Source organism: Rhipicephalus sanguineus, chromosome 2 (genome assembly GCF_013339695.2).
Source record: "Rhipicephalus sanguineus isolate Rsan-2018 chromosome 2, BIME_Rsan_1.4, whole genome shotgun sequence".
Lineage (NCBI taxonomy): Eukaryota > Metazoa > Arthropoda > Arachnida > Ixodida > Ixodidae > Rhipicephalus > Rhipicephalus sanguineus.
In genome coordinates this window covers 227387975-227409236 of record NC_051177.1, presented here as the reverse complement: position 1 = coordinate 227409236, position 21262 = coordinate 227387975, and the positions used below count along the sequence as shown (strand labels likewise).

Sequence of the window (21262 nt, the reverse complement as noted above, 5' to 3'; positions counted from 1 at the left end):
TTTGAAGGTTCTCGTCCGTATAGAAGAAAGTACGGAGAAAATCCAGTAGTAGCTTGTACCGCAGTATTGTAAGCGTAGGTGACGAAAGGGAGAACTTGGTCCCAATTGGAATGATCAGAGGCGACGTACATTGATAGCATATCGCCAAGAGTACGGTTGAAGCGCTCTGTCATGCCGTTCGTTTGCGGATGGTACGCTGTACTTGTGCGGTGCACGATTCGGCATTCGTCAAGTAGTGCCTTCAAAGCGTCGGCAAGGAAGGCACGGCCTCTATCGCTTAGGAGCTCGCGAGGGGCACCATGGCGCAGAACGAAATGTCGCAACAGAAACGTTGCAGCGTCACGGGCTGCGGCAGTGGGCAGTGCGGCTGTTTCGGCGTATCGTGTCAGGTGGTCTATCGCAACAATAATCCAGCGGTTACCTGCTAGAGTTGATGGCAGCGGTCCGTATATGTCAGTGCCAACACGGTCAAAAGGTCGACTAGGACAGGGAAGGGGTTGGGATGGATAGACTTGTGCGGCAGGTAACTTTCCTCGTTGGCACTGAGCACACGAGCGAATGAACTTCCGCACGTAGTTATAAATGCCGCGCCAATAAAACCGGAGTCGAAGCCTAGCGTATGTCTTGAAGAGGACTGCATGCGCGCACTGTGCGTCCGCGTGGAAAGCATCGCATATAACAGCACGGAGATGGCGGGGTATCACAAGAAGCCACTTGCGACCGTCGGAAAGGTGGTTGCGTCGATAAAGAAGGTCATCCCGGATGCAAAAGTTGGTAGCTTGGCGGCGGAGAGCACGAGACGGGGATGAGGTGACAGGATCAGAAAGGATGCCGAGGAGGGCACTGATCCAGGGATCATTCCGTTGCTCCACCGTTATGTTGCGTAGGGCGGGTGATGCAAGTGCAGGCTCAAGGGCAGATAGGCAAGCACCGTCATCCGATACCGGTGAGCGAGAAAGGGCGTCAGCGTCCGTGTGCTTGCGACCGGATCTGTAAATAACGCGGATGTCGTACTCCTGAAGTTTGAGGGCCCAGCGAGCAAGTCGTCCAGACGGGTCCTTAAGAGCGGATAGCCAACAAAGGGCGTGGTGGTCAGTGACTACGTCAAATGCGTGACCATCCAGGTAAGGGCGAAATTTTCCAAGGGCCCAAATAATCGCTAAACACTCTTTCTCGGTAACCGAGTAGTTAGCCTCGGCTTTCGTCAGAGTTCGGCTCGCGTAGGCGACGACATATTCGTGAAACCATGCTTTTCGTTGCGCGAGCACAGCGCCAAGTCCGACGCCGCTGGCATCAGTGTGAACCTCCGTAGGAGCGGCAGGATCGAAGTGGCGGAGGATGGGCGGCGAAGTTAACAGACGGCGTAATTTGGCGAAGGCGTCGTCGCAGGCTGGTGACCAAGCGGAAAGGGCCTTGTCGCCGCTAAGGACGTCCGTCAGGGGCGCACATATGGAGGCGAAATTTCGAATGAAGCGTCTGAAGTACGATGACAAGCCGACAAAGCTTCGGAGCTCCTTTAGGTTCTTCGGTTTCGGAAAATCGGCGACTTCGCGAAGCTTGGTGGGGTCTGGAAGGATGCCGTCCCGTGATACGACGTGTCCAAGAATGGTGAGCTGTCGGGCGCCGAAACGACACTTCTTTAGGTTGCGTTGGAGTCCTGCGTCAGTGAGGCATGTGAGAACGTGCTCGAGACGACTTAAATGGGTGTTGAAATCAGCGGAAAAGACAACTATGTCGTCGAGGCAGCATAGACATGTGTTCCACTTGAGGCCTCGTAAAATAGTGTCCATCATCCTCTCAAAAGTGGCTGGAGCATTACATAGGCCAAAAGGCATGACAGTAAATTCGTATAATCCGTCAGGTGTGACAAATGCGGTTTTCGGTCGATCAGACGCTTCCATGGGAACTTGCCAGTATCCAGAGCGTAAGTCCAGCGAAGAAAAGTATTCCGCTCCCTGCAGACAGTCGAGGGCGTCGTCGATTCGCGGTAACGGGTAAACGTCCTTCCGGGTAATCTTGTTTAAACGTCGGTAGTCGAGACAGAAGCGAATGGAGCCATCCTTCTTCTTAACAAGAACGACCGGTGACGCCCAAGGACTATTGGAAGGCTGTTGGATACCTCGCTGAGGTATCCAACAGCGAGGTATCCAATAGTCCAAGGACTATTGGATACCTCGCTGGAGCATGTCAGCAACCTGATCGTCAATAACACGGCGCTCCGACGCCGAGACGCTATAGGGACGTTGCCGTAGAGGCGCATGGCTTCCGGTGTCAATGGTGTGAGAAATGGTCGATGTGCGACCGAGACCAGAAGCATGGCTGTCAAAAGAAGCGCGGAACTTCTGCAGTAGGGTGATCAGTTGGCTTCGTTTTGAAGGAGACGTTGCGGCATCGATTGAGCGATGGAAAGCGTCAAGGAGTGGCTGATCAACGGCAGGGTCAGAAGTGAGTGCGCTGAGGTCCGTAGAAAGTGAAGTAGGCGGAGCGTGAAAAATGTGAACGGTGTCGATCGGCTGTACGCGACCGAGGCATTCACCATGGAATAAAGGTAAGGGCCACGCCAGTGTGTTGTGAACGAGCGTCTTCGTGACGCCACTGCGGAGAGTAAGGAGAGCGACGGGCAGTGGAGAACATCTGCGATGAATGAAGAGGCCAGAGGGCGTAAAGAGAACATCACCATCTGAAATAGCGGCGCAGGACACAGGCACAAGCATGGAAGAGCAGGGAGGAACGGTTGTGTCGTCGGATATGGACAGTTTATAACACGGAGGCGGGGTTTCGACAGCATCAACGTCTGGAAGTGGAGAAAGGTCGAGTTCGGCGCGACAGCAGTCAATGACGGCGTGATTACTCGCAAGGAAGTCCCAGCCTAATATTACGTCATGGGAACACGAGGGCAGCACAAAAATTCCACGATATGAACAACTCCTTGGATGACGACTCGTGAGCTGCAGGCCGCGAGAGGCGTTATGCTTTGTGCGTTCGCCGTTCGAAGCGACCGGTCAGATAATGGCGTCAGAAATTTTCGGAGTTTGCGGCACAGCTGGGCGGAAATTACGGATACAGCGGCTCCTGTGTCAACAAGTGCCATGACGACGATACCATCGACCGACACTTCAATAACGTTGGCTGGAGAGGGGCGAGGACTTGTGCATGACGACGTGGACGCAGTTTGTGCCTCGGGAACTGCGGCTATCAGTTTTCCTGCTCGGTGGGTCCGGTACGGCGACGCATCGGAGAAAGCGAACGACGACGTGGAGATGGCGAGCGTCGGGTAGGTGCAAATGAGCGATCAGGGCGAAATGAAGTGGACGGATTGCTGGAAGGCGCCGAGGGAAACGGATGAGCGAAAGGCGGGACTCGTCGAATGTTCGCAGAGGACGCTGTGCGACGACGGCAATAACGCGCCACGTGGCCAACACCACCACAAGCAAAGCATATAGGACGGTCATCGTAGGTTCGCCATTGGTCGGAATAGACTCCAAGCTGCGGCTGGGGGGTCGGAAAAGGTGGCCGGTGTGGAATCGGCATAGGGGGCGGCGAAAAGGTCGGTGGTTGATACATAGGCGGTGGCTGGAACGTCTGGTGAAGAGGTCGGGCAATGGCCTTTGCGTACGTGAGTGGAGCAGTGACTGGAGGCGGTTCACGGGCTGGAGGAATAGCTTGCGCGACCTGGTCTTGGATGAAGTCGCGGAGCGTAGGTGCCAAACTGCGTGGTTGGTCTGGGACGCAAGACATCAAAGAGAGTTGACGAGTGACCTCGGCGCGTATGAACTCTTGTATCTTCGATAGCAGAGGAGCGTGGTCGTCTCCGATGCCAAGGCTGGCGAGGGAGTCGTCAGGCGCCGAAGGACGTCTGGTGTGAAGACGTTGCCGGCGTAACTCGTCGTAACTCTGGCATAATTCTGTGAGTTCGACGACAGAGCGAGGACTCTTCGACAGTAACATTTGCAAAGCGTCGTCCTCAACGCCCTTCATAATATTCTTGATCTTTTCCTCTTCGGACATCGACGCGTTCACCCGCTTGCAAAGGTCAAGGATGTCCTCGATGTAGCTGGTGAAATTCTCACCAAGCTGTTGGGATCGAGTACGCAAGCGTTGTTCTGCGCGGAGTTTTCGCACCTCGGGCCGACCGAAGACCTGGGTGAACCTGGTCTTGAAAACCGACCACGTAGGAAGGTCAGCTTCGTGGTTTATGAACCACAGTTTGGCCACGTCCGACAGATAAAAGGAAACGTAGCTCAACTTGGAGTCGTCGTCCCATTTGTTCTGAACGCTCACTCGCTCACACGTGGAGATCCAATCGTCCACGTCCTTGTCGTCAGTGCCCGAGAAGATGGGGGGATCTCGCAGACGCAAGGAACCGGCGCAGAGCAGGGTGGGCGGTGCCGTTGGAGGAGTTGGATGAGTGGCGCCTGCGTCGTTGGGCATGATGGACGGTAGAGTGCGATTTCGAAGTTCCAGGGCGATCGAAACCGAGCAGCCTCCACCACTTCCTAAGAGGTTTATTGGCAGAGAATGCGTGTCAACAAGCAGCGGTCAGCAGCGTTCGGCCAAGCGCAGCAACCACGAGCTCACGGCGATGGCGATGCCGCTGAGGCGCAGAGCAATGCCGCTGAGGCCACTCTTCTTCTCTACACAACCGTCGATTTGTTTGCATAAAGATGAAATCGAATGCCTTAACAGTTATCTTCCACGTAGAGCCCCACGCGTGCCGGATTGATAGGTTCGCCTGTTGCATGGGCATGCGCAGATAAGTTTTCGTGCCTTCGTTCATTTCCGCCGTTGTGCGTCTCTTCGGTTGTTAGCGTTTGTGGCGTGCTGACTTCTGTCTTGTGTCCGTGTTTGCACGCCTTGTCTTTTTAGAATGAACACCAGCATATCTAGCACGAACGCAATCTGCCAGTCAAATGCCCCGGCTATATTCCAATGTACGGAGCATTTGTAACAAGCGCGACGGCTTATCTTCCATTATTGACATGTGTTCTGCGGATGTGATACTGTTTGCAGAAACGTGGATCTCTTCCGCAATCCATAACTGAAATACTGCGCTGCGAACCGGGTTACAAAATTTATCGCTCGGATCGTGCTCGTCGTCTAGGCGGTGGTGTGTTGATAGCTGTCCGGGATACCTTGGTTTCTAGTGTGATTCTGGCCGACTGTAACTTCGAATTTATTAGTGCATGTGTATTTACAGAGCATACCAAGTTTATCTTTAGTCTGTGCTACAAACCGCCACAATCTTCAAGAACATTTTGTCAAGAATTACTTGATGACATGAATACGTCGACTGTGCGATTTACCAAATGGCCATTATTTATTTTGGTGATTTTAATTTACCTTCTATAACCTGGACTACTGACCCGCCAAGTCTTGCGGCAAATTCGATGGAATGTCTGTCATTTTTAAACGTTTGCTTGGATTTTAGCCTTAGGCAACTGGTACTTCAGCCTACTCTGCTCACCTAATTCTTCTAATGTACTAGATTTGCTGGTTACAACTCCGCAACTCGTCTCACCCCTAGTCTTTATGCTTTGTCTAAATTATCATTGTTTTATTCACTGCAATATTCATGCCCATTCGCCATACACGAAGCAAGTTAAATTTATAAAAGATTATAAAAATACTGACTTATAGAAATACTGACTAAAAATACTGAACAAATAATTAACTTGCTGATTTCATCACAGACTATATGCCGGGTTTTACAGTCGCACCGTTCAAGGAAATTAAATTATGTTTGAGGAAAAAGCTACTTTTTCAATCGACCGCTACACTGCTAAAAACAGATCTTTTCTTCTTCCAAAGCCCTTTGGTTTCACTCCCATCTGAAGCGCCTACTAAACAAAAAGAAAAAAATGTTCCGACGAGCAAAAGTGGCGATGACGCCTGATCGTTGGCACGCCTACTTCGTCGCTGAACACGAGTACAAAAACGCCATTGCGCAGGCTACAAACGTATGCCACGTTTCTACCCTACCCGCCCTACTAAAAGAAAATCCTCGGCAGTTTTAGAGTGTAGTTGCGGCAGCAGATCTACAACGTTTCACTTGCTCGATAGCAGCGGTGATGCTATTTCTAATAGTGACTGCTGCACTGTGATGAATGATGTGTTTGATTCTTGTTATTCTGGCGCAACAGCCTTTCTATGCCTTCTCTCAATGACTATTCCTTGTTCTATATGAATTTCTTCTGTGTTGATTCATATGGGGTGTGCCGTCTCATAGAAAAGTTGAAATTATCTAGCTCTGCAGGTAATGACAGCATCAATTCAAAGTTCCTAAAAAACACAAAACTTTATTCTGCCATTATACTCGCTGAACTTTTTTCGCAGTCTTTGCAGTCTTCCACTTTGCCAGATGATTGGAAGATGGGTAAGGTGGTTCCACTTCACAAGTCAGGTAACAACAATTCTCCCCTAATTTATGGCCCAATATATTTAACCAGTGCACCCTGCAAACTTCTCGAGGACACCATTTACTCGAACTTAGTATCTTTTCTTGAATCCAATTCGCTTTTTCCCCGCGTCAAAAGGGTTTCACGAAGCACTTTTCCTGTTCAACAGGAAAAGTAACACAGTGACTCTGTTTTACTAACGATCTTTTACGTGCTTTCGACAATAATTTCATAATCGACTCCATATTTTTTTAGGTTACGCCAAAGCCTTCGACACTGTTTCGCATACTCTCCTTCTTCTTAAGTTGAGTAAGCTCAGTGTAGATCCTAACATCCTAGGCTAGATTCAATGTTTTCTAACTGACCGACTACAGTACGTTCACAATAATAATTAGAACTCTCCTACCGTTGTGGTTACATCAGGGTTACCGCAGGGTTCGCTTCTAACTGGTGCGACAAGTGGCTCATGAAACTAAACATTACTAAGTGTAAAGTTCTGAGAGTAATGCATCACAACAAAGCTAATGACAACTTTTCCTATACGCTTAACAACTCCACTATAAACCTCGTTACGAGTTAAATCTATCTTGTCATACATATAACCCACAACATCTCTTGGGATATGAAAGTTGAACATGTAATTCATAACGCTAATCGCGTGCTTCGATTTCTACGCCGTAGTTTCTCTTCTGTTCCTTCAGATCTAAAACTTAAATTGTAAACAACGCTCGTGAGATCCAAATCGGAATACGCGTGTTCTATATGGGATCCACCTAGCTCCGTATTAACTACAGTTCTTGAACCCATGCAAAACCGTGCAGCTAGATTTGTGCTTTCTAATTACTCCCGCTACGCCGGTGTTTATTCATTGAAAGGCACTTCAGGTCTACCAACACCTCAGTCACGCCGTAAGTACTTACGCTTAAACCTACTTCACAAAATTCTTTACACTAACCCAGCACTTAAAAATGGCCTTTTCCTTCCACCAGATTACGTATCTCCACGGTTCGATCATAATTTTAACGTTAAATTTCCTTGTGCCGCACTAACACTTGTTATGCTTCTTTTTTGGCGCAAACAAGCAGTGACTGGAACCACCTTCCTGCCTGCGTTGCTGCAATTGAAGAACCTGCCGCCTTCAAAGTTGCAATTAATAGCATTTTGTTAAACCACTCCTCTCTGTAATGCCCTGGGGCCCTGAGAGTATGAAAATAAATAAATAAATAAATAAATAAATAAATAAATAAATAAATAAATAAATAAATAAATAAATTGATACGAACAAGAGCAAAATCAACATATTTCAGTCGGCAATTACTGAAATTAAGGAGGTACTCATGCAAATCCGCGACAGACTCGACCGTCTAGGAAGACCAGTCGCTCAACCCGAAACTACGAAAATATTCCCCATGCCGGACCCAGGGCCCATGTCTTCCCCGGGACCCCTCCTGCACCGCCCGCACCCCCAAGCCGCCAAGACCAATAAGTTATCTAAACAAAAAGGGGGTCATGCCAAAACAATACAATGGATGGCGCACCGCAATATTTCAAGACGTGACAATCGAACTGTAACTCATTCAACAAAAAGAAAGCTAACGTAATGCAATTGGTCAGATGATGTAAATTGTATCCACACGTCATCATCCTACAAGAGTGCGGGGCGGAAAAGAACATTCAAAACATGTCCTTCTCGGGGTACATGGTTTCCAGACATAGCCTGGACCTCGACTTCAAACAAGCCAGGGGCACTGCCACCTTATCCACATAAAGGCAGCTTTGTGAAAAGGAGCACCCCGGCATACAACAAAAACCTTGAATCCATGCTCACAGAAATCAGTCCCAGTCAGGCCCTAAAGACCAACCTTTATACACTACACGTCTGCAGTTCCCCGACAGACAGACTCGGGAACTTTAACAAACTTCTCACATCGGCCGCGTCGCAAGCCAAGGACAGGCTGCTGATCGTTGCTGGAGACTTCAGTGCGGACAACACCGCCTGGGGCTACGCCACCAATGACAGGAAAGGATTAACCTTGCCGAATGCGCAAACCCCCTAGGCATGAAACTCACCACGGACTCAAGGTTCCCTTCGCGCGGAGGCAGCTCCGTTCAGAGGGACACACCTCCGGACCTGACGTTCCTCGAAAACGCTGACGGGTCGTGGGACAACCTGCAAGATTACCTTGGCAGTGACCATTTTATCCTAGAAATCAACATCCGCATCACACCCACAACACCCAAGACGTACACCTACGTCGACTGGTACCTCTTCCAAAGAATGGGGGGGGGGGGGGTGAGGTCAGACCAGGAGAAACCTTCTAAGAGCTGAAAAATCTAAATGTTATGGTGGCCAACGCCACTAAGGAAATAAGCTCGGACCTGGAGGTGCCAGCAATGGAATTCAGACTCGCACACCTCCTGGAGGCCAAGAACGCCCTAAGAGAAAAATAGAAACAATAGAAGCTAACAGGAGGCTGAGGTCTAAATTATTGGAAATGAACAAAGAGATTGAAGAAGACGCCAGAAAGTTCAGTGCGCAGCAATGGGACTAGGTTTGTAATGAGGCGGGTGATAAAATGAGAAGGGGCAGCAAGTGGAGCCTTCTCAAGAACCTATTCGCGGACAGCAACCAACTGACCGAGAGCAATGGTCGAAAGGCTCGTTCATCATCACACGAAAGAAGGGACGGGTTTGCAGGACTTTGCTGACGCTCTGGCAGACGTTTACCTGCCGGTAGGGAGCAAAGCTGTCACGTGGGATAACCCGACATGCGAGTACAAGGGGACACCTCAACTCTTGCTGGGTCGTCCTTTCTAAGTCTAGGAGACTGTATGCGCCTTTCCCGACCTAAACTGATGCTCGGCCCCCGGCCCAAATGGAATCACGAACAACCTACTCAGAAATCTAGATGACAAACCGATACGAATCATTACGAGCAAAATTCACGAGGTGTAGGCTGAAGGCCGTGTGCCGGACTAAAGGTGAACTGCCAATGCAATCCTCCTCCCGAAACCACAAAAACCGCTCCGTGCAGAGATTCTGAAGCCCATCTCCCTCACGTCGTGCCTCGGAATGGTCGCGGAACATGCCATCCACAATAGAATTGGAGAGCGCATTGAGGAAAACGACCTCTTCCGCCACAATTTCATAGCTTCAGAAAATCACTATCCACGTAAGGCGCTATCAGTAGAAGAGCGATCATAAACAACAAATCCAGGAATGTAAAAGGCATCGTGGTGGTCGACCTAACCGAAGCCCTCGACACGGTCAGGCACGAACACATCCTCAGTGCAATCTCCACGTTGCATTTCGGAATAAATTTCCACAACTTTGTAAAATCGTTTTTGGCTGACCGAACGGCCCCGCCACGGTGGTGTAGTGGTTATGGCGCTCGACTGCTGACCCGAAGGTCGCGGGATCGAATCACGGCCGCGGTGGCTGCATTTTCGACGGAGGCGAAAATGTTTGAGGCTCGTGTTCTTTACTTTTGGTGCACGTTAAAGAACCCCGGGTGGTCCAAATTTCCGTAGCCCTCCACCACATCGTCCCTCATAATCATATCGTAGTTTTGAGATGATACACCCAAGATATTACTATGGCTGACCGAACGGTCAAACAACGGACAGATCAGCAGAAAGCACAGGCTAGGCAACATCGGCACCCCGCGAGGCCAAAGCTATCGCCGCTCCTTTTCAACATCGCAATGCGCGATCTCTACATCAAAGTCACGAAAGTCCCGGGCGTATAACACCATTAACGCAGGTGACATCACCATTTGGTCCGCGAGCAGCCCGCTAGGCATTCTGAAGCAGAACCTATAGGGCGTATTCAGATAAGAACGTCGGTGCATGTCCGCGGATCCCTTTTAATTTTGCTGAAAAAAAATGTATCTTGCTCTCCTGTTCCCCAGGGCCACGAAACCATTCTTAGTTTCGCGAGATAAAAATTTTGCCTTAGTCAAAAAAAAAATATCAGAATTCTCCACTTTGCAGAACCGCTTCTTGCGAACTGCGCGAAGATTTGATTTTGACGAGCTCCTACAAAATAACTATCGTAGCTGTGAGTCTCAAAAATTTTTTTCCATACGCCGAGTAACATATTTATTAAAATATCGGTATCTTGCAGTATTGTTGCCCATATTTTACGAAGAAAATTGCAAATGCGGCACAATGCTCAATAATGCCCTAGTTTCAGATTTTTTGACTTCGCGTCTATAGCACTCAGAATTTTCGAAATTTCCCAGAGTGGTACCACATATTAGTTTAACAAATGTGTTAAATATAATTTCCGAGAATGATGTCAAATGCAAACGAAAATTGCATACATGAAGGCATGTCTCTAAAAACGCAATGTTTTAAAATGCAATTAAAAAGCCATTTTCGATTTTCTTTGAACTCCCCAGAATTAAAGCCCAATGAGTGCTCTAACGTAACCTCTAAAGACATGTTGCAATATTTTGGTGAGGTCGGATCGAGTTACAAATCCGCCAAAGTGTCCAAATTGACGTTTACGCGCAACCACTTCAATTAGCGAGCATGTAGCTATAGTTGCCATTGTCACGGTTTTTAGGTCTTAAGTACGTTCTTTCGTGTTCACAAAACATCAAATTGACAAAAGAGGACGAAGAGTTGCTTTAAAGTGCAAATTTGTACATTTGCGGGCTCGTAGTTGTCGTAGCATTGTTCCTGTCGAAAGCAATTATGGGAAAAAGTTCGTCTAGATGCACACTCGAGTTGGGTTTTTGCATGCAGGCAACAGTTTATTCAGCCCTAATGCTCACAGAACGCCAGAAAGGCTTTGAAGGAAGACTGGGTCCGCGCAGAAAGTGTCCTGAAGACGGCACCCATGATCTGCGCCTTCTTACGCCTGGTGTAAGACGTCCGACAATGACGTTTCCCTGACCAATTTTTCCTCTTCAGCAGCATTTTGCTTAGGAACAAAATGTTTGCTTAGGACTCAGCGCATAGAAGCACAGAGCTCATTGCTCAGCTGAAGGCAGTCCAGAGGGCCCGGGCCGTCGCCGAAGGACCCTATCTACCGGCCCCGACTTGGGTGGAGCCGCCGGATTGATGGGCGGGACATCCGGCCCCGCTTTAATTCTTTCTCCTCAGGATCTAAATAAAGTTATTACTCAGTGTCGTTTAACGTATTATAGTTCTTTTTTTAAGAGCGGAGCTCTTTATGCCATTGTTGAAGCGTACACGTCTCAGAAAAAGCCAGCCGCGCCGTAGCCATGGCAACCATCGCCGCCGCAGCTGCTGGTACGCCTGGCTAGAGTGTACCAGAACAGGGGAGTGCTCGGAACGGCCGCAGCGCCAGTGTACCAAAAGTGAAGCCCAGATAGGGTCAAGGTGGCGCTGCGATCGGTAGCCTGAAATGTGGCGTCGTTTATTAGCTGCACGCTGCTCCGCCAAAGCTGTGCAGGAGTAGAATGCCAGCTTCCCAATCAAAAGACTCGGGTTCGAATCGCAGCTGTAAATAGTGCGTTTTTATTTTTAGTGTCACTTGTTATCACATTGAAACAGTGCAAAAGACGTAGGAAACGGGAAGACTTGACAACACGAGCGCTGACTCACAACTGAATGCTTTATTCAAGCGAAACAGAAAAAGAGAGAAGAAAGAAGAAACCGGGCGTTGTATCAATGCTAGACTGCGTGAGCATTACGCTTTCTTAAACTCGAATGATGGCGCTAATCTGGTCCGTCATTGTCGTGAATGTGGTTGCCATCCGCTTTTCAGTAATGCCAGCTGCCTGGGAAGAGGAAAGAGCAAAGAGGAACGTGAAGTGGTGCAGGCATACTACATTAGGAAAAGTGGAGTTAACTGTATCAGCACACCATCAATTTGCCTCCTTGACAAGGAATTTGGCATTTTGCAACGATGGCAAAAAGGATGATTGTTGTCTTTTACACCTGGCGACGTTGTAGGCGATAATGATGTACCGCACATGCGTTGTGAGGTCTCTTGGGTAAATGCTTCCTTTCAATAAAGACAGTTGTTAGGTCCAGCGTTGTGTGCGTTTGCTTATTCCTCATGTCCCGTGACTTTGCTGGCTTTTCTTCAAGTAATACAAAGCAAATCGTTACATCGCCGTACAGGTGGCGAGAAGTAAGTGAGGTCTGGCTTCGCGACCTCTCCCAACGGAGGCCAGAAAAACAACCGTCGTTCGATATCGCCACACCGGAAACGCATCTCGGGCAATTCTTGCACTTCCATTTACTTCAGCTATAAGTTAGGTAGCAGGTCGAAAGTTTCCGAGGCTAAAATGCACATACTTCATGCATCGCAACTCATCTGCGCCGAGATCACCCCTACCCAGTGGGACCCCCCGCGAGCGTTAGGCCTAGCGTACCGGCCCAGTCCGTCTACATGCCACCGGCACTTCTTGCTTTAAGTATAAGCAATTCCGATATGTAAGAATAACTGTAGAGTAGTTTGGACATAGTTTAATCCAGATGAACCATTTTTTATAGCGTTAGCTACACTTGCCTAGCCGGAGCCGATTTAGCGTGGAGCGTCATGAGGGGTGCTGCGCATGCGCGAGAATTCTTGACTACACAAAAATCTTGTTGTGACAACAGAAATTTCTCTTGTCTCAATTGGCAAGTTGTGTTGTCATTTTCAACTGGGACAGCTGGGTCACCGGTGTTGGCATCTCACGCGCTCTCCCACACCCCCGCTCGCGGCTCGCCGCTGCTGGTCTGCGCGTTCGGGAGGAGTAGCGTCGTAGGCGCGGCAGACAGGCTGGCGCCGGCGCGCGCGCGGAATCCGCCACCGCCGCGCGCGGCTCGCCGCTGCTGGTGACGTCGTAGCCATAGACACAGTGGCGCCGGCGCGCGCGCAGCTGTTCGCCTTCGCTGTGCAGTCGCCGTCTGAAGCTGCGCTGGGGCCGCTTGATAACGTCTCTGACTGGCGTTTGCAAGGGGGTAACGCCATGGAGAAGGAGAGCGCAAATGCTGCTCGACGGCGCAGAAGAGCCGAGAAGCTTATCTCATCGGATCCCGAAGTAGTTGCCTGGCAATTAGCGCTTCAGCGTACGAAGAATGAACGGAAGAAAGCTAATAATCCAAGACAATCTGGAATGCTAAGAATAATCAGCTGTACCTTTGCTAACGCTACATATATACTGGCATAGCCGAGCTAAGCCGCTGCAATTTTTTTTCTTTGTGTTTGCTGTCTCTGTACATATCATGTCAAAAAAAATTGCCAAACTATTTTTTGTGTACGGTGTCGGCACAAAGAGCTAATGACCATCGATGGGACGCGCTTTCAGCAACGCACGCAGGCTCAGTGAAAGCAGCCGGCCGCACTCTCCAGTACTTCTCTGACTCATATGTCAGAACACATACCTGTCAACTGGTACGCCTTAGTAAATTAAGACACTGTCATATTTTTTCAACGCATTGTATTTGGGTTTTGCTAAGCGGTTTTATACTTGTAGGTATTGACAGGGCTGCAAATCAGTATACAGAAATGTGCACCCCGCAGTAATATCATCGCTCGCGCGAGAAAACTTCTCAGTATGAATTCATGTAGGCGCGTGTTTATCGAACGAGTCATCATAAAGCTCCTGCACATGTTGATCATTAGCAAAGGGGAGAAACGGCTATTAAAAACCGACAGTAACAGCCGTCAAACTGTACCTTGCTTCTCGATCCATTTGATATTTTTCGGACTTAAGACGGGAATTTTTAAGGAAACCTAACGCTCCTCCCATTATGGGCATTTCATTGGTGTCCAGCTTCCCTCTGTTTGCGTCCAATGAAGAAGCAAGCTTCATTTGGAAAGAATGGTCGCGTCTTCCTTGAGTATGCAACATGAAAATACGAAAAGAAAAGCAGTGTTATTGAGTAGCCCTTTTACGGCGAGATTCAGCATGTTTCAGCGTGGAGAAGTTTTTTTTGGTGGAGTACTTGGTTGGGGATCAGGAGGTGGAAAGTTTGAATCGTCGTGGCGGAGCGTTTTTTTTTTCATACGACTTTTTTTATTGCGCTAATGCTTTCTGCATCACTTTCTTTAATGATTTATTTATGCAGGGCAGGTAGGCACTACCGTTTTAACGCTGTAGAACCGTTTTGCGCCGACGTACCCAGCGCCTCCCGGTAAAACGCCGCTCCAGCGGACCAGTATCCAGCGCGATACTGGGCTCATAATCCGGCATGGCACTGGGCACTGGTACCCAGTGGCGCTGGGTTTTGCAATAGGGGTGACACAGCTTTTCGAAGTCTGGTGTCTTGTAAGGGACATCTTTTGCTACCAGAACGTTAGCATTGTCCTTAACCATGCTGGATCACGACGCAGGTGGTCAAAGAGACGGCTGACATTCTGGAGACGTTCGGCTTCACGCTCGAGCAGCGGGGCTTGGTGTCGGTCAAAGGTAAAGGCATGCTCATGACCTTCTATCTGTTGGGCAAGAAGCCGACTGCCCAGCAATCCAGTGCGTTGGCGGCTGCCACACACGTGCACACCAACCCGCTCGCTCAACAAGATGACGACCCAGGCGTCAAAACCGAAGAGCCGATTGCGTCGCCGCAGGTGAGAGTTGTTGCTTAAAGGTGTGAATAATTGCTGTTTCAAGATAGGACATCATTGCCAGCCTCCAGTGATGCCTCCGTCAACACTGACCGTCCTTCGTTGACGCATTGCTGCACCGCAGGACGCTAAGACAGCGACGCCCTCTGCGGATGTCTCCGTGACTACAAATAATGGCATGGAAGTGGTCAGCACGGTAGCAGCGCATACCCTTCAACATCAGCAGCAGCTGCCCAACGGCGCAGGTCCCACAGTTGTCGCAACGGCGGCGAGCCCGAGCTGAGCGACGCCCTCCATAAGTCTTGGGAAAGCTCACAGGTTAGTGGCATGAGAATTCAATAATTGGTTCTTCCCTGCTTTGTACCTCTAAGCGCTTAAGCATAGGTAGAAGGTGAGAAAATCTCACTCATCTGTATGAGCGAAAATAATTAATAATGCGCAAAATGGCACAGTAAAACCGTACCAAAAGCTTGGCTTTAGTTGAAAATACTGCAGGCCAACATTGCCCAAGCAGGAGGGGCAGTGCACATAAATATAGAAGGACAGCTTCGTACAGTGGTGCAATAGATAACTTTTTGATAACAATTTAGTATTATACTTATTTATTTGAAAACACTGCAGGCCAACATGGCCCAAAAACACCACCCCTCAGCAAAAAGAAAGCTTGTTAGTTCAGCGCCGTGTATGTGTACTCTTCTCGTCCCGTATTTAGCGCCGTTTTTTATTCACCGTCTACCATGCAGTACCAACCAGCCCAATCAAGCACATTGTTAAAAAAGAAAGAGCACGGAGGAAAACTGAATGCAGCCGAAGACGTATGTGTTTTTATGTGAAATCTCGTTTAGAGTAGGCAGGCGTTGTGCCCCGCTTGGTGGCAGTTGCCAGCTTGCTCTCCCTCTTTTCTGTGTCCTTGTGTACCTATGTATGCAAATCAAATAAATAAATAAATAAACATTTTTCTCCTCTCCTTAGCGGCAATCTAAGCACTGATGTTCAGGCCAAATGGATGCCTCAAGTAATGGTAATTTGCTGAACAGGGACTGCCTCTGGAGCAAATATTTTGACAAATGGACTTGTCTTTGTCAGGGTGCCCTGAACAAGACACTGCATGTACTGGAACCTCACTGCTGAGTAGAAAGTCGTAGGTTAGAAAAAGTAGTCCTTCTTTTTAGTTCTGTTCAACAGTTTTGAGAATGCACACTTCAAAATTATTTATTTATTTAATTATTTTTGTTGAAAAATACCTTAGAGGTCTTAAGGCACTGAGCAAGGGGGTATAGTGAAATCACAAGCAAACTTGTAAGGGAAAGGGTTATAATGCAAGTGAAAAATGACAACTAAGAAAAATACAGCGCTAAAAATTAACAGTGCAGTACGTGAGTGAAATTCAGCAGCCCATACAACAGCAGATTACCATAGCAAAATTCAACAGCACGTTAACGAAACGAAATACCGACACTTGGAAAACGAAAAAACAATGCTTGACATTTAGACAATAGAAGAGTAATACGACGCCATTGTAAAAAAAATCACACCATATCCACGGAGTGAATGATGATGAGTGGGCGAAGCTGCGGAGGTTCATCGGTAAACCGTGAATCTTCCGTGAATTCTGCCCAGTACATCATCACCGACGTGAGATCGGGCGCGTTTATACTAAAGGTTCGATGAGAGTTATGACGACTTGCAGCTCACTTTAATTTTACATGTACGCTGTGAATTTTCATTGTTTAGAAAACTATTGTTTTAGAAAACATCTGGTGTCTTTCGTTAAGCAGCTGGCGTCTTTTCGTTTTGCTTTAGAAACATCTGGCGTCTTTTCGTTTTGCTTTTAGAAAAACATCTGGCGTCTTTCCTTGGTTTATTTAATCAATCAACAACGTTTTGAACAAAATTTTTATTGTTTAATCACGCACAGGAGAAATCACACCAGGCACTACCTTGGAGGTAAACAATGGCTGCTAATGGGAATGAGAGACAGAAGAAGTCGGCTTTTAGCTAACACTTACACTTCTACTTCTACTAACGTTTCCTACTGGAACATGCCAATGGCTGCTAATGGGGAATGAGAGATGGAAGAATTCGGCTTTTAGTTAACGCGCACCCTGCGAATTTTTTATTGTTCAACAACGCACAGGAGAAATCTCCCACCGGCACCACCTTGGAGGTCAAGATCTGGTACTAGCGTTAAGAGTGGTTACGCACTACGACGGGGACGAACGGGTGTTGCTTTAAGGAGCTTCGCCCCTAAAAAATGCACCTCAAGTGTGTGTCAAAGCGTGTTAGGGTTACTATCAGAGGCGATATTATCAGGAAGGTCATTCCAGGTGCGTATAGCTTGCGATAGTGCTGATGTGTTAAACGCGTTTCTGTTACGAAAGATGCGTGTGAAGCTGAGGTGATTATGTAACCTGCGTTACGTGTAGAGGGGGTGCTCTAGATGCAACGATGATATTTTGCTACTGTAGACGTACTTGTGACATATGCATAGCATAGACAGTTAACGGCGAAATTGTGACAGTTGGAGGGAATAATCGAGTTTAAGCTGAGTCACTCTGGAATGGTTGTCGCAGTTTCTTGAAATCTAACGCGCAGCTTTGTTCTGAACTGCTTCACGCATGTTAATAAGAACTAACAGACAATCAAGCCAAGGAAAACGTAGGGTATGTTATTTGTACTAATTCTGACATAAATGAGAAGAAAATAAAGTGGACGAAAAGGAAACTTGCCGCCGGGAGGGACCAAAACTCCAACCTTCGAATAACGCGTTCGTTGCTCTACCATTCGAGCTACGGCGGCGGGACCCCTCCCGTCCACTTTATCAGGCATATCTGTGCATTTAAAGCGTCTCATTCGAAGGTTGCAGGTTAGGTCTCTGCCAGCGGCAAGATATATTTTAGTCCACTCTAATTTCTTCTGATGTACATGAAAATTACTACAAAAAATATTCTCTGCACTTCCCATGCCTTAATTGTGAGCGTTACTCACAGTCTTTGTGGGCGAAAACCGAATACAGCAGAAGTGATAATAAGAAACGCACGCGGCAATATTATCAAAACAAGGCTCAGTCATCCTTGACATTTGCGCGCTGTACGTCATCCTTTAAAAATTAAATTCAAGGTTTCTTTATATGAGTGGTTTGAAAGCATGTGGCGTTCTTTGAAGTTGTTACCTCAGCGAGACATGTGCTTCAAGACAACGGGAAGGCGCTGCGTGCTCTGAATGAAGCGGACGCACTTGACGTCAGCTCCGTCCTTCGTGGAGAATTTAGCATTGTTTTTAACACGAATGAGTGATGCCGGGGTCCACCAAGACTTCACTGACGTATTTCCGTCACGGAAACACGTCAGTAAAAAGCAGATGACAGAAATTTCGCTAGTTTGGATGACCCGAATCCAGAGCCTCTCGGCCCGCGACGGTGGGAGTCGGGCTCTTTACACCGGCGACGCTCATGCATGAGCCTGTGCAAACGCGCGTTATCTTTCATATGTTCTCCCCTTCACAGTGACCTTGTTCGCTGAGGGGGTGCCGTCTTGGAGAGGTGAATTGACATTAACGAGCGCCCAAAAGACGCGCTTCGGTAGTCTCAGCCATGGTCTCAGCGCTAAGGCGCCTGGAGGCTAGCGTTCCTTCGTTCAACGCTGACTACGTGCGCCGCGAAGGCTGGCCGCCCGCTTTCCACTCCATTTTGTTTCTGTACAGCTTGAGTGAGTGCTTTGTCCTGGTCAGAGACGCCAGCGAGCAGCGGGACGTCTCCACACGTTCACGGCTCAAGCTACGAGCTCTGCCTCTCGCGTCTCTGAAGCGCTGTGTGGTAGGGTATGCATGAGCAGAAGTGTATGTTACCGAATTACTGGACAGTGTACATCTTGCCGCATTTCTTATCAAATGACGACACTTTCTATCAGCGCATATCGATTACTAGTGTTTGTTATGTGCTTGTAACTTAAACCCGTCCGCTGTGTCCGGGTTTACGTTAACTACTTCAGCTACCACGAAGGTTTAGTCTTGATTATTAACGTTAGTCGTCGCGATGTAGATGCTCCACCAGGCGTCAACGTAGGTGTGTCCACATCAAATGGAGCTATAGCCGCCAAAAACTACCGGACGTTGGGCAGGCTCTCGTTTATCAACGTAAAATGAAAATTGAACTACTTTTGCAAAGACGCGTGTCACTTTCGTGTTATTCCGATTCCTACGACGGAGGTATGAACCATGTTTTTTGTTTTTCACAAAATATTCCTGTAGGTGTTTGCACCATCTTCTTCAGCAAGTTATCCAGACTCTACCGATATTGGTATTCAAAACGGGAATTGCTTTTTCACCGATTAATTGGACGTTTCCTCCCAAGCACTCGCAATGCTGAGCTCAGGAGTGCTGGCATGGCACAGCGGCGGCGTCCGTCTGTGCCCCTGACTCTCTCTCAGCAATCACGTGATGGCGCAGCGGCGGCGTCTGTCCGTGCCCCCTCACTCTCTCTCAGCAATCACGTGATGGCACAGTGGCACGCGCGGCAACGCTCCTTCGTCAGACGTCTCGTTGCAGCAGTCGAGTTAGTCGGATGGCTCCCAAGCGGCGCGGTGCTGATTCCACGGCAAGCGGTCCGAAGAAGAGTTCCAAGATTATGGATTCCCCCAATACCAAGCAGCAGAAGAAGAATGAGCGAATGTGCATGCGGCGGGCTAACCTGTCATCGGGCACCAAGGCCTGGGAAGCGGAACGGAAGCGACAACAGCGAGTGGCCACGTCACCGGCTTTCGCCGAGCACACTTTGGGATATTGCGAAGTTTCCTATAATTTTAGCGCCCAGTGACGCCACAATGCACGGACACCAAAGTCCGCGTCCTCAGCCGGTGCCTTCGGCCTGGGTGCGGAACTGCGCCGGTCTATACAGTCAGTGGAGTCGTCGGAGAAATTCCCCTCGAAGAAGACGTCAAGGCCATTTACATCGATATTGTCACCTAGGTAAATCAACCGCCTTAGCGGCCAAAAGACTTGTAACGTCCATTGACGCCACAATGCACGGACACTAAAGTCTGCATCCTGAGTCAGTGCCTTTCGCCCGGCTGCAAAGGAAGAGAAAAAAAAACATGGCTGATCCCTCTGTCATAGGAATCGGTATAACACGAAAGTGACACGTGTCTTCACAGAAGTACTGCTTATTGTGAGTGATATGTGAGAGCTTGTACAATGTCTATTCGTGTTTCGCAGCTATAGCACCGTTTGACGTGGATGCACCCATGTTGACAGCATGTCTATGTCGCGACGACTAACGCGCATGATCATGATTAAACCGTTGCGCACGGTAGCTGAAGATGTGAACATATATTTGGACACAGCGAATCGTGAATCCCGCGTAAGGATGATATCAACAAGCTCATAATCAACATTGGTACCCGGTATGCACTTCTTCAAAGCGTCGTCAATTAAGGAGAGAAACGGCACGGTGTGCGCTTTCTAGTAAAGGGTAGACGACGCCTGTGCTCATGCATACATAACACAAACTGTGCTTCAGCAACACGGGAGGTAGAGGTTCGTAGCCTGAGCCACAAACGCGTGCGTCCCGCTGCCCTCTGTCTCGCAGGCGCTGCTCTCGCTCCACCAAGGCACGACATTCGCCCGTCGAACTCGCGTCCTTTCTGCAACGCATATTGCAGCAGTTTTGTTAGTCGGTGCTCTCGCAATTGAAGCAGTCGGCGGCGGAGAAATCCCGTTGGTGCACGTGGGAGCTGCACTACTCCGATGAGCCGACGCACGCTAACACGAAGCCAAAGGCAAAGAACGTAACTGCGTCAAGGGTGCCTCGGCGACGCCAGCGCGGCCAGTCTACCGCTCTGGTATCGAGACGCTTTAACCATGACCTCCGATATCGCGTGAATCTCGGAGTAAGCGCTAGTAAGTGTCGAGCGTGAAGCATTACTTCTTTTCACATCTCACAGACGGCGGCACCGCCCCGCTCCGCCAGCTGCGAAAGAGAATGCGTGAAAGATATAAGGCGCGTTCGCGCCGCGTTTAGTAGCTCCCGAGTTAGCTTAGTCGGTAGTGCGTCGGGCGCTTGCCGTCGCGGCCGTAACGTCGTGGGTTCGATTCCCAGCGGGGTATCTTTTTCTTGGTTTTTTCTTTACCCGTTGGCGTCCATTTTATCAACGTCATATCCGTGACGGATGTACTTGGTGGACCCCGGCATAAAACACTTTCGTGTTAAAATAAAGATGGGCTGCACGTGGTCGAGGCGCAAGCCCAGCATGCGCAATTGGTTCTGAATGCCTGCGTCGCTGGTCCCTTTGTGTGTTGCTCCGCTCCGACCTCGCGAATTCCAACAGTGGTGACTATGG

General features: G+C 48.8%; 1 protein-coding gene across 2 annotated transcripts in view; it reads left to right on the top strand.

Moving 5' to 3' along the window:
• LOC119384145 (adenylate cyclase type 3) overlaps positions 1-21262 on the top strand; it is a 778406-nt gene that overhangs the window by 656293 nt on the left and 100851 nt on the right. Inside the window, exons 17-19 of one of the 2 annotated variants that reach the window (XM_037652439.2) lie at positions 14697-14930; positions 15052-15245; positions 15671-15779. In XM_037652439.2, coding sequence (XP_037508367.1) covers positions 14697-14930; positions 15052-15210 — 393 coding nt within the window. In that variant the 3' untranslated portion in view covers positions 15211-15245; positions 15671-15779. Of the gene's footprint in view, positions 1-14696; positions 14931-15051; positions 15246-15670; positions 15780-21262 lie in introns of those variants that run through there. The other variant, XM_037652438.2, reaches the window with a different exon arrangement.